Genomic DNA, 13,166 nt, shown 5'->3' on the forward strand with positions numbered 1-13,166 from the left:
TTGGGTGGCACTATACAACCAAATTTGGTGTGATTAATGCACACCCATGCAAGTGTCACCAGTATCTGACTGGATTCTGTCGAAAATGTCTATATTATAATCTCAATCTATTCCCTATTGCACTGCCAAACCTTTTTCGTCAAAAGTCTAAAAAAAAAAAAGGCATGTTAGGCCTTAAAGAACTCTATTTGCAGTAGATTCTGTTTTTTTTTTTTTTTTTTTACAGTAGATTCAGAAGTAAATCTCTTAGGAAATATGAACAATTTTGGGGGCATCTCTTTGCTTGACCATAGCAGATTATATCACTCGCAGGGGCAGAGGGAATATACAGTGTCGTTGAAATCATGCCAAACCATTGTAGGTTCTATAAAACACTTGTCTGGACATGTTTTAGAACTTGACTATATTGCAAGTAGAAACCCCAGCTGCTGGTTGGTAGCGTGAATGTGTTTAGTCACGCACTCAGACTGGAGCACGGTGCTACGCCTGTGATTGGACGGGAGGCGGTTCTATGGCATAGCTGCCAACACCAGCCAATCGAGTTGCGTGTTGTTGGCCGGTAGGCTGGTTTGCCGGTCGGGTTGCAGGTTGGAAAAGGGGAAGCGGCTGGCTGCGTCGGTGGTGCGGAGCAATGAACCCCAGGGACAATGTCGAGACAGGAGAGACGGAAAACCTCCTGGAGATGTTCTGTGTGTCGATTCCCAGTGAAGTGCCGTGCAAAAAGGAGCAGGACGTGCTGTCGGGGGTCGTCAAAAACGTCCACAGGAAACTGCGCAGGAAATACAGAGAGGGTAAGTAGCCTCTTTGGGTTCCTCTGTGTCTCTATGGCCCTGAAACCCACTGGCTAATCCTTGACGTTAGCTTGAAAATACTGAATTAACAATGCCTGCAAAATTCTCCTCCAGAAACACACCTGTAAAGGGAAGTTAATGTGCTCAGTGTTGTTGCCACTGCAAGCTAACGGTCTTGTTTTTAGGTTGGTTAGCTGTTATGGGAGCAGACTGCAATCGACAGCAGCGAGGGCTGCTTTGGGCATGCAGGGCCTTTAAAGCGCTCTAACGTTACATGCATTGAAATTGTTGTTAATGTTTGCGTATGCAAGTCTTTGATAACACGTTTTTATCTATCAGCCATCACAGACTTTAATAGGTTACTAATGAGAGACATTGAAGTAACTTCTCTGTTGACAGTGAATGACTTTCTATTGCCAGTAAGAGATAAGTGTGTGTTGAGAGCAAACACTCATCTCAACTTTTACAACCAGATCACTTTTACTAATGTTGTGTAATGCTGCCAATCTGAGCTGAATAAGTACATCGACACACCTGCGTTCTGTAATTTTATAACAGAGGGCCTCAAAGATCCACTGGTGCAATTTATTCCTATAATGACACTTTGCCCCTAACATCTGTGAATTGACCTCGTATCAGAAATTGATGACATGTTAACCTGCGGGGTCGGATATGATGCATGGTGAGTCATGGTAAGCTGAGGCAGAGGCTGGCCCTTTGCACAGGATTGAGACACAAGCGGTCGAGTCTGAACTTTTGCCAGGATGTTGTCCAAAGATGGTGAATGATATGCTGCCAGGACAGGATGGGTGAGGTGCCACGATTGATATTGATTGAATTGCATTTTATTCAGGGTAACTTGCCCTCATGCAGAAATTCTGAAAGTCTGTTATTTCACCTTCTCACTGTTTTAAAACGCTGGCCTCAATGGGCAGGTACAATCAGATATGTTAAATGGATAGATTACAGAGCCACCCCTCGTTTTTATTATATTTTGCCTCCAACCAGCCACACCTCCTTGAAATCTTTTAAAGAGGCCTTGAGCAATAGTGCGCCAGGCTTTCTGAAGGCCTTTGAAAGGTTTCCTTTGGACACTGGCTGCTTTTCCACTCGTTTTCAGTCGTTGTACCCTGGCTTTTTCAGAGGAACGCATTTGTTTGTTAAAGGTAGGGTAGGAGATCCTGGATTTTGAGTCCAGCGAAGCTGCATTTTGAAAATACACAGGTAAAAAGTCCCAACCCTTTTCTTCACTTTCCCCCCGAAGGCACGCCTCTAGAGTACATGAACGAGCACGAAGGTGCACGAGCGCTGTTCTGACACCAAGCATCGATCGTTGCCGTATTTAGTATTTAGTTTATGCTAACTATACGTTTAATAATGCTAGGTGCTAGCCAAGCTGGCTCTAGTTTAGCTTCCTGCCAAGCTTCTGGACATTCACGGAGCAGGGTACGCGCACAGGGGGGAGGAGGGGGAGGGAGGAGCAGATTGCAGTTTGATAGACGGCATCAGTATCCAATCATTGTGAACGGTCCGTTCACAATGATTGGATACTGTTTTTCCTAGATTGTACGTTCTAGAGGCCACTAAAACTTTTCATATTTGTGTCAAAACTTTTAATTAATTGGTTGCAATGGGGGTGTGAAGAGTATTTCAAGCAATATGTAAAAAAATGTTCCAGAAAAAGATCCCCTACCCCACCTTTAAGCCACATGACACTGACCTATGAATCATTACATCATAATATTAAAAAGACACCAAACTCAAGGGGTGAACCAGTGTCATTTCTACACACAAGACAACTTGGCAACAAACTTTTTTTACACCCAGACTGTCACAAGAACCCCCCCGTTTTTATGAGTTGCACAGTTTGACAGACATCAAATTCTATTTTTCCACTGGCAGGGTGACTCATCTTAACTTGGCTGGACAAAAGAAGAAGTGTCAGGCCTAAAACAAACTATCGGAGGATGTACAGTCTCTGAAAGTAAAGTTCCAGTAATGAGAGATGCGTCTGGACCTTCAGGTGATCCATCTAACGCTCGATGAATTCCTCATTAGAAATGGTCTCTTTTAGGGAGGATAATAGGAAGAAAACCCCTGAATGTTGCTTTAACTGTGTTTCCTGAGGAAAAAAAACCTCCGACGTGGTAACGACCAAATGGGAACTGTGGAAAAACCCTTTTTCGCATGTCGGTGGCGTCGGAGCGTTCAACATCCTCACTGGTCGGTGAAGAGAAGCCACATTTCTCTTTACAGCGCTGACCCAGGGCCTTGATTCACGTCTGAACTCTCGCTTGAAGATTCTTGTTTAAAGCTGCCCGGGCGGAAAGCCGTGCCCTACTACCTGCGTGCACCACTGTTTTACTAACTCCCTTTTATCCTCCTGAGTAAATGCGCAGCCCCGCTGGGGAGCGTGTGAGTGGGAGATGCAAAAAGCCAGGCAAAAGTTTTTATCTTTTAGAAGATAACTGTAAGCTTCTGGGTGATTTTGTAACTGTATCAGATTGTCAGCAAGACAGGATTCGTTTCCGTTTTCTTGTTTAATTTGGTTACGTCTCGCATGAATGCCTGACTGAGTTGGTAAATGTGGCCACATTCTCCACTGTCGCACGATAACTAACGCACACAGAGGTCTGGTTTCGCTGTTGGTTTTGTGCGATCTGCCCAACTTTTCCCACCCTTTTAAATCCCTACACGAACACCAGAGTGTTTTTAAAATAAGCTCGGATTGTCTTTATCTGCCAAATAAATCCCATTCAATCAGAAAATGTTCGGCACAAGAGAGACCAGTTGTTTTGGCCAACTAGAACGGCTGAGAGAGGTCCTCCCGGAGCGGACCTCATGATTGGTTAATAAGTAAAGCATGATCGGGAAGGCTTGGCATTGAATCACAGCGGTCATGCTTTCAGAGCACTGCTTGTTTACCACCACCACTCCTCTTGTTGTCCTTTCATTTCTGCAAATCAGATAGAGTTTTTCCTTCTGGTCATGGGATTTCTCCCCCATCAGCCTTGTTTGCTTATGCCACAGGCTTATGAGCAGCGCTGAAGATTGCATTGATGGGAAGTTTTGTGAACATTATTTTCTCTGCGGGGTGGACACACAAGGTGGATTTTTCTGGGAACAGTGCTGCCTCTGTGTTGGCAGAAACGTGGGAACTTTTCAGGAAGCAGGTTTTCGAAGAAGTTTAATCATGTTTTGACGCTGAAGCGGACAACCAAAGCTGGCAAGTAGGTTGAGAATGAAAGAGTTTCCAGACTAAATGAAGATTTCAGCATGATGTTAAGTGGCTTAAGCTTCCTGATAAAGTCTGAGGTCCTCCAAGTTGTTAAGTCTGCGATTAACTTTTTTTTTTTTTTGTCAGCTCTGCCCTGATTGTAGTTTTCTTTTTCTCAGTGGGCGACTTTGACAAGATCTGGCGCGAGCACTGCGAGGATGAGCAGACGCTGAGCGAGTACGCCCTCGCCATGAAGAATCTTGCCGACAGCCACTGGACCAAAAAGTGCGAAGGGGAAGGCCGCATCGAATGGTGTCGCAGGTGCAGCCGGCTTCACGCCTCCTCAAAACAACTTTGATTTTAAATCTGACAAAATCAGAACCCGCCGGATGTGCTTCTGACTCTATTCTAGTTTGTTTACCAGTAAGGTTTGATTAATGTGTTGATTCCACTTCCTCAGCGTCTGTCAAGAGTATTTCTTGGATGGTGGAATGAAAAGAATGTTAGAAAAAGATGAGAAAAGTGCCACTCTAGCCATGGGTCTGACTGCAGGATCTGTAAGTGCCCAAGCACACAGCACCATCCCCAGGTGGGTTTTTTTTTTTGTCTCTATGTTCCTCATAAATGATAAACACTCTGTCAATGTTAAAAATGTTTTTAAATGTACTTGTTATTAGAATATAAGCTCGCTAAAGCAAGTCCATATCGTTTTTGCCCTGGTTTAACAGTAAGCTCCTCACTGTGATGTTTCTCGTGGTTTCTGTAACAGTTCGATCGCACAGCTGGGAAAAATCCGCCTTCTCGATGTGGGAAGCTGCTTCAACCCTTTCTTGAAGTTTGATGAGTTCCTCACAGTTGGTATTGACATAGTGCCTGCAGTGGAGGTACGAGTGCTCCTTCGTTGTGCTGACAATGTGTTTTTTTGTTTTTTTTTTCTGTTCCTTGTTTATGCGAATAAGATGCATGATATTTCCTGCCTGGGTGCTGAGTGCTTGCAACACGAAGCCCAAACGACACCAGAAATGACTCATATGGCTGTCAGTGTCTTGGTTAGACGATCTGTGTGCAAAAACAAAGCAAATTCTGCGTTCTGCAGCAGCAAGTTTCTGAAACCAAATGAATGCAGTGACGGCAGTTAAGGGTTCAGTAGCGCTCATCTGAATTTGTTGTGATTTAATCACCTTTTCAGAGCGTGTACAAGTGCGACTTTCTCAATCTTCAGCTCCAGCAGCCGCTCCAGCTGGCAGGCGACGCAGTAGATGCCTTCCTCCGCCAGCTCCACAACCCCATCGACGCTCTGCCGGCTCAGCTGTTCCACGTGGTGGTCTTCTCTCTGCTCCTCTCCTACTTTCCCTCGCCATACCAGCGTTGGATCTGCTGCAAGAAGGCCCACGAGCTGCTGGAGCTGCACGGCCTCCTGCTCATCATCACGCCCGACTCCTCCCACCAAAACCGCCACGCCCTGATGATGCGCAGCTGGCGGGTGGCGGTGGAGTCGCTGGGCTTCAAGCGCTACAAATATGTCAAGTATTCCCACATGCATCTCATCGCCTTCCGCAAGGTGTCTCTGGCCACCACCAGCGATCTGGTGTCGTGTAACTATCCCGAGATGCTCTACATCCCTCAGGACTCGAACGAGGAGGAAGACTATGCTGACATGCAGGCGCAGGTGCGCTCCGAGTTCGAAGATGACCAGCTGGCTTGGGGCTTCACGGAGCTACCGGACACCCCATACGATTCAGATTCTGGGGAGAGCCAGAGCGGCTCCGTGCCTGGCTTTCATGAGCTAGAGGATCCCATTCTGCTTCAGAGTTAGGCTAAACCAGCACCCATAAACCCCCCCCCCCCAGCCTTTTCTCTACCCAACTGTCTCCTCCCCCTTCTGCTGCTGCGCTGCCAAATTTTTAACCTGCTGCATTCTTCTCCCTCTTCTCCCCCTCCTCTCAAAGAAAAAAAATAATGCAGTTTGCACAGTGTGAAAGAGAAGTTTACAGATTATTTTGTCATATCCACACTCTGCAGAGTTCACACGCACGCACACACACGCACACACATACTAAGATGGATATATTTTGATAAATCGCTAGAACTTTTTTTAAGAGTTGGAATGCGAATGCCCTTCAGATGTCCAGAACTCCCCCGCTCCGTGTTTTTTAAACCCCCGATCTCCCAATCCCGGCTCTCAATAATTACAAGTCAGCTCGTCTACATTCTGCACTCGGTCTCTGTTTGAATAAGCTAGTGTCGCTGGCTGCTCAGTACAAAAGCCAAATACAGCAACAACAAGCAGTCTGGCGAGAGTTTAAATTGCACTGGAGAGACTGAGATGGAATGATTTGACTGGTACGCTTGCTTCTTCTGTAACATTCATGCAGCTAGACTTTCTGAAAATTCTTCATGTGCATTTAGTTTTCCAAGACGAAGACGACCAAAAAAAAAAAAAAATGTTGATTGTTTTTGAATATATAAATATATATCTATATATTCTTAGTCAAACAGTGGCGTTGTCCAGCGTAAAGTGTGGCAACGCCGTTTTAACTCGACATCCTCCGAATGATTCGGATTGTATCTTTTACAATAAAGTGGTATTTGTAGCATTTTAATCAGAACCATACAGTAGGAGTGTTATTAGGTTTACTAATGTGAAAATGTAACTGTTTACCTGTCGTGTGACGCGGTACGAGTGCAAAATAGGTATCTTTTTAAGCTCTTCTCATCGTCCTTGCCGATAACAAAAACTGTTAGAGTTCCAATAGTTTTCTCTTTTTTTTTTTAGTACCTTTGAAAAAGATGCATCGTGCAACGTTGCAAGTCAGTGGCACAATAAATGTGCTTGATCGCACTTGTCTCTTATAACTCTGAGAAAATACAGTCCCAGGCCCGAGTCTGACCCCAGTGTCTGAAGTTTCCCCCGCGACTGATGGGATTTGCACAAATTTAACCGGTGAAAAGCGAGGACAGATCTGAGGACACATGGGGTAGTTTGTTTGTTTTTTAGCTAAAAATATAGCTGGTGAAATGTTGGCGTGGTTGGTCTGTGAGTGTGAATGAAGGAACGAACTTGTGTTGATGTTCGTTTTTTTTTTTTTTTTTTTTTTGTCCGGGTCACCTGATTCCAAAGGATGTCTCAGAATGCCGGTGAAGGGCCCACAAAACAATACCGTTCAGTATAAAGGTGCCTTGCTCATATTTATTTTGCCCCTGGATGAAAAGCGGTCATACCATTTTTAATAAGCCGGTATCGATCTTCTTGGGCCAAACCGCACAAAAACTGTCCAGTTCTCCTTTATCGCGTCGAGGGACCTGGGAAAACATTTTGTGGCTGGTGTGTTGCTGTGTGTTTTGTTTTTCCATTTTCATATCAGTTTCAGCTAATGCAGAAAATACAGATAAAAAATATCCAAAAAAAACAATCGCAGTACCACACAATATTCAGGCTTTGAAAGAATGTGTTTTGTGATTTGTCTTCCAGTGTTTCTTTTTGGCAGTTTGCATGATTCGTCACTATCATCTTCAATAATGCAGAACAATGTGTGCTTATAGAATGGTTGCATTTCTCGTTTTATAAATGAATGTAAATGTAAGATTTGTGTTTGTGCGTTTACTTTGGAATATTCTGAACATGGCTGTATGTACAACGTATGGTTTTTATAAAGGTGTTGTGACCAGCAAAAACTGACTGATCAGCCTTTTACTTTCATTCTAAATTAGCCAGGCGGTACGTAATGCATTACACCTGGGCACTTTGTTGGCAAACAACATAAGTTTTTTTTTTTTTTTTTTGGATGTGCTGATTTAAGAAAGAGCAGTTTGTGTTCTCGACAATTGAACTGTCAGCCTGGAGTGCTGTCCTTTCATTTTAAGCACAAAATCCGCACTGCTGACCCCACAGTGACACAATGGCTATTTAAAAAAAACAATATTGCACCCCAGGTCCCCTTCTAAATCTAGAACTACATCAAGTAGGGGTTGTGCCAGGCCAACTCGGCCAACACTCCCAGGCCACAGAGATTTCTTTGACTAAAGTTTTAATGGAATCCTGTGTAGTCTTAGCTCTCTATCCCAAAAACTGTTTTGAAATAAAATTTTGTCCCTCATAATGAACTTTCATGTTTCTGTTTTTCTCTTTTTTTTTACCTGCTTAGTTTAAAGTAAGTGTTCAACATCCACTAAACAAACTAAACTGCTATTTCTAGATTGTTTAGAGTAATAATCCTGATGGGATTAACAATCTGGGTGGGAAATTAAGTTTTAAAACTATGCCTGATTTCAAGGTTCATCATACGATGATCTTGTTATCCACGTTTAGCGTCTGCTAATATTCACACCAGCGAAATCTTAATACAATAGTAATATTTAATTTGGTTAATGAAAACAATTCCACCTTGTCTATTGTTTGATAGCTAAAGTTTCCATGTTTTTTTTTTCTTAGAAAGTACATTAAATGCACGGACTCGTTTTTTGTTGAATGTTTGGAGCCTTTAAATCAATTTATTCACATTTTGACGTGTCATTTAAGGTGACATTTTTTAAATTGAGAGGGAAAAAACGTGAATCCAAAGTACCGACTCGGCTTCCGCCCCTTTAAAGCATTATTGACCCTCGTCATCTGCCGTAGTCAAAGCGAAATCATGGCGGCCGTCATCTGACTGAAGTTTTGACAAACTTTTTGAACTGATGTTTTTTTCGCACCTCTGACAGCTTTTCTCACGACGTTCTCTGTGAAACCCTTTAACCATATTGCGCACCAGATGAAGGTGAACGGCGACCTTCAAGATGTGAAGATTGTGACCGGTAGCGGTGACCGGCGCAGAGATGCGGAGCTGTGTGTTAGCTAAGCTAGCTACTTTTCACAAGTCTGCTAGCTGAACTGAAGTTTGCGTCTCGCGGGATTATAAATGTGACGGACAAAGAATACAGTATAACTGCTTAAAGTTTTTTTTGTTGTTGTTGCTTTAAACAGTTCGTATCAAAATGTTTCGTTTCCTACGGTACTGTGTCAGTCACTGCCTCCACGCAGCAATGACCCGGCTAGAGGAGGTCAACGGAGAGGTTAGTATGTGGTCGTCAGTCAGGTGGCTCGGCTACCTGTCCGGTGTGAACCTGCTCGTGGCTCTCTGTTTGGGTCTCTATGCGCGGTGGGAGAGCACGGCGGAGCCCGCTCTTCTCGTTATTTTTGTCTTAGCTCTGTTTGTTCTGGGAATAGCGAGTATACTCTATTACCACTTCAACATGGAGCGAGTCAGCCTCAGCCTCCTCCACCTGTGGTACGGCTTTTTGCTGGGTCTTCTCTGTTTCCTTCACTCACCCGCCCTGGAGAGCGACGTCAAGGAGCAGGTGGCCAACTATCTGCTGCTGGCCAGTGTGGCTCTGAGGACGCTGTGGGCGCTCCTGGAGAGGCTGCTCGGATGTACCAGGTACCGTCCTGCCATTCTCACCACGGCAGAGCGGCTGGAGCTGGCGGGCTTTGCCGCAGCCAGCACGGCTCTGCTGATCCAAAAGTCCCTGAGCGTGATGGTGCTGGTCGTGGCGTTGGCCACGGTCATGGTTGCCCTCCGGATGAAGACTGTCCTCGCTTTTCCCAACTTGGTTTGCTTCGCTGCCATCAGCGGCGAGCTGTTCTTCAAGTCTCTGGATATTACCACCAACCCGTTCGCCCTCTCCTGCTTCTTCAGCCAGCTCATCTGCGACCCTCTGCTGGATTTCTACTTCAGCGGCCTCTCTGTGACCGAGCGCTGGCAGCACTTTCTGATGTGGAGGGGTCTGTGGCGCCGTCTGTCCCTCCTGCCTCTCTTGGTGGTGGAAGTGGCCTTCGTCGTCCTGGCTGCGCGGAAACTAACAGACTTGGACCAGTGGTACCTGTCGATCCCAGGCTTTGTGGTGTGTGTGCTCTCCTGGGTCATTTGCCACGTGGTGTTTGTCATCACTGCGTGGGGTTTCCACACCAAGCTCAGTGACTGCCAGAGGTTGTGCTCGTACCAGGGGCCAGAGGACAGCAGTCTGGACAAGGTTATGGCCTCGAAGGGTATGAGGCATTTCTGCCTCATCTCCGAACGGCTGGTGATCTTCACTCTGGTGTCCACGGTTGGTGTTGCTGCTCTGTGTTGGCAGGTAGGGGAAACCACGACTGTGCTTTCACATTTTCTATTGCTGCGGTATGAGTGGGGCTCATTGATCACGAGGCAGATGGAGAGTGTGACTGTTTGGATTTGACAACCTTGAACAGTACAGTATAAGAGTTAAATCCCTTTTACCAGAGATGGGACCAAGTCACACATGTGCCAATCTCAAGTAAGTCTCAAGTCTTAGCTTTCAAGTCTCAAGTAATTTTTTCTTGGGCAAGTCAAGTCCTGTAATAGGTCAAGTCACCTTATTATTGCAATTTTACCTGCAGAATCTGATCTTAATAAAGTGAAAAGACAAGATATAAGTAACTGTCAGTAAACATCATTGGCCAATGTGTCCAACCTGTCCACCCCGTATCATATCAAGCTAACGTTAGCTAACTACCGACTAGGCTAACAGGATAATATTAGCTAATTTGACAAGCACTTACAGCCGGGCTACCCAAATCCGGTCCTCGAGGGCCGACGTCCTGCAGGTTTCAGATGTTTCCCTGCTTCAACACAGCTGATTCAGATGAAATGGAGCTCTTCAAAAGGTTGTTAAACCAGCTGATGAAGCATCGATCTGAATCAGGTGTGATGGAGCAGGGAAACATCCAAAACCTGCAGGACGTCGGCCCTCGAGGACCGGATTTGGGTAGCCCTGACTTACTGGTCAGAATGGATCTTCAAATGACGAACAAAGACGAACAAGTCCGAGTCGAGTCTCAAGTCTTTCATTTTTTGTCAAGTCACAAGTCATCAAAACAGCAACTTGAGGCGACTTGAGTCCCCATCTCTGCCTTTTACAGCTACAAAGAAGCATATTATTGACTTTTGTTGCCAACTTTCAAGACACATTTTTGTCACAGCAGGTTTATTTGCATGTTAGTATCTCGTTGACTCTGAATGTTCTCGGCCAGCCGTCCAGCAGTATCTTCGTGAGCGCGTTTCTGCTCATCCTGCCCCTGGAGTCTCTGTTCCATGGACTTTTCTACGAGCTCGGGAACACTCTGGGAGGCACCTGCGTGGGTTATGCAGTGGTCATCCCCACCAACTACTGCAGGTAGCGCAAAAGTCAAACTCTTCTTTTTAATGACACCTTCCAGTAGGCAGTGTCAGTACAGCGAAAGAGAAAGCCCCCCTTCCTTATGACACCGTGTTTCTCTTTCCTCCTTCAGCCCCGATGGTCAGCCCACGCTGCTGCCTCCGGGCCAGGTGCACGAGCTGAACCGGCGGTCTACAGGCATGCTGAACAATGTGCAGCGTTTCTTTGCCCACCACCTGATTGAAAATTTCGGCTGCGACTACTCCACGAGCGGGATGACCCTGGAGGCTCTGCAGGCCAAGATCAAATCCTTCCTGGAGCTGCGCACGGCGGACGGGCCTCGCCACGACACTTACGTGATCTTCTACAGCGGCCACACACACCGCACCGGAGAGTGGGCGCTGGCAGGTGAGAGGGGCGCCAAGTTGAATCTTGTTTTGATTCTGGGTTATTCATTCGAATGTGATTTAAAAGTTTGATGTGTGATCTGTAATCGGCTGGTTTGTGCATTCGTGATCAGGAGGAGACGTTCTTCGTCTGGATCAGATCTTGGAGTGGTGGAGGGAGAAGAATGGCGGCTTGTGTTCGCGCCTCATCGTGGTGCTCGACTGCGACAACTCTGTGCCGTGGGTGAAGGAGGTTTGCAAAGCGGAGGGCCTCTACGCCGCCGTGCAGGGAGCAACGCTGGCCAGAGTGACAGACGTTGAGCTGCAGGACCCCCCGCAGCTCGGAGACTTCACCTCTCAGTGGGTGGAGTACAACTGCAACGCAAACAGCCACATCCAGTGGTCGGAGAGGGGCAGGGCGGTTTCTGCCACCTACGGCATCTCCAAACACTGGAGCGACTACACCCTGCATCTGCCCACAGGAAGTGACGTGACTGATCACTGGCGCCTGTATTTCCCTCGGCTGACCTACCCGGTGGTCCAGATGGCGTTGTGGTGCGGCAGCCTGAACTTGCTGTGGATCTGCAGCTTCTGCCTGCGATGTCTCAGGAGAGTCAAACTCAACTGGTTTCCACCTGCCATACTGGATACTGGGCAGGGCTTCAAACTGGTCAGATCATAGAAGAACTCGCAGAAGCTACTTTTATGCATTGAAGATAGTTATTTTATACTATTTTTTTAACGCATAAAATAGGCAGCTATTGGATGGTCACCAACCAGAATCAGAGTTACTTAAAGGATAAGACCGGTTTTTTGACATTGGGCCCTTGATTTCACATTATAACATGATGTTCTACTCACCCCTGCTTGTTGTTGAACATTTGGAGCTGTTCCGAAGATATTCGAGAGGCGTCTGGCTGCTCTCTTGAGATATTCGGCCATGAAACGGTTTCCTATGGGCAAGTTTATACAGGCACAAACTATGCTGTTTATAATTTATTAATTACTCTACACTAGCACTGATAACGTGGAGGTGCGTCGCTTACTTAAAAAAATCCGGGTTACTGTAATTTTGAATTTTTGTCGTAAAGTGGGTGTTACTGACGTCCTCGTCGTGCTACTGCCACAGACAGCCCACAGACCTGCTGCCTATTTATTCATTCGGCTAAAATTCAAAATTAGTAACCCGGATTTTTTTAAGTAAGCGACGCACCTCCACGTTATCAGTGCTAGTGTACAGTAATTAATAAATTATAAACAGCATAGTTTGTGCCTGTATAAGCTTGCCCATAGGAAACCGTTTCATGGCCAAATATCTCAAGAGAGCAGCCAGACGCCTCGCGAATATCTTCGGAACAGCTCCAAATGACCAACAACAAGCAGGGGTGAGTAGAACATCATGTTATAATGTGAAATCAAGGGCCCAATGTCAAAAAACCGGTCTTATCCTTTAAAAATTAATCGGATACAGCTTTTAAATAGCAGTTTTCATATTCTTTGGAAAGATTTGTTCAGGTAATGTCTAAGATTTGACTTGAAGGACTTATTTTCACTCCCCGACAAGAAAGAAAGAAAAAAAAAAGTTTTAGGACGCAACAGAGCACATTTTTGCACATTTGA

The 13,166-nt window shown here is 45.7% G+C and overlaps 2 protein-coding genes across 3 annotated transcripts; both read left to right on the forward strand.

The window, feature by feature from the left end:
- The first annotated feature begins 412 nt into the window (after positions 1–412).
- Positions 413–8,067, forward strand: samtor (S-adenosylmethionine sensor upstream of mTORC1). 2 transcript variants are annotated; one of them, XM_075470339.1, is made up of 5 exons: positions 413–791; positions 4,188–4,329; positions 4,469–4,597; positions 4,778–4,892; positions 5,198–8,067. In XM_075470339.1, the coding sequence occupies exons 1-5, from the start codon at positions 632–634 to the stop codon at positions 5,822–5,824; spliced, it is 1,173 nt and encodes a 390-aa protein (XP_075326454.1). In that variant the 5' UTR covers positions 413–631; the 3' UTR covers positions 5,825–8,067. The 2 variants fall into 2 exon arrangements, with proteins under 2 accessions (XP_075326454.1, XP_075326455.1); XM_075470340.1 differs by lacking the exon at positions 413–791 and adding an exon at positions 2,314–4,021.
- Positions 8,068–8,625: 558 nt separating this feature from the next.
- tmem168b (transmembrane protein 168b) lies at positions 8,626–12,399 on the forward strand. The gene is made up of 4 exons (XM_075471050.1): positions 8,626–10,119; positions 11,036–11,178; positions 11,294–11,568; positions 11,681–12,399. The coding sequence occupies exons 1-4, from the start codon at positions 8,983–8,985 to the stop codon at positions 12,226–12,228; spliced, it is 2,103 nt and encodes a 700-aa protein (XP_075327165.1). The 5' UTR covers positions 8,626–8,982; the 3' UTR covers positions 12,229–12,399.
- Positions 12,400–13,166: the final 767 nt, after the last annotated feature.

This window comes from Odontesthes bonariensis, chromosome 7 (assembly GCF_027942865.1).
Source record: "Odontesthes bonariensis isolate fOdoBon6 chromosome 7, fOdoBon6.hap1, whole genome shotgun sequence".
NCBI lineage: Eukaryota > Metazoa > Chordata > Actinopteri > Atheriniformes > Atherinopsidae > Odontesthes > Odontesthes bonariensis.

Excerpts from the sequence above, each read along its gene's own strand:
- samtor (XM_075470339.1), top strand. The coding sequence starts at position 632 with ATGAACCCCAGGGACAATGTCGAGACAGGAGAGACGGAAAACCTCCTG. Across the intron at positions 792-4,187 it reads GCGCAGGAAATACAGAGAGG|TGGGCGACTTTGACAAGATC; the intron begins GTAAGTAGCCTC and ends TCTTTTTCTCAG. Across the intron at positions 4,598-4,777 it reads GCACACAGCACCATCCCCAG|TTCGATCGCACAGCTGGGAA; the intron begins GTGGGTTTTTTT and ends TTTCTGTAACAG.
- tmem168b (XM_075471050.1), top strand. The coding sequence starts at position 8,983 with ATGTTTCGTTTCCTACGGTACTGTGTCAGTCACTGCCTCCACGCAGCA. Across the intron at positions 10,120-11,035 it reads TTGCTGCTCTGTGTTGGCAG|CCGTCCAGCAGTATCTTCGT; the intron begins GTAGGGGAAACC and ends GTTCTCGGCCAG. Across the intron at positions 11,569-11,680 it reads CGGAGAGTGGGCGCTGGCAG|GAGGAGACGTTCTTCGTCTG; the intron begins GTGAGAGGGGCG and ends ATTCGTGATCAG.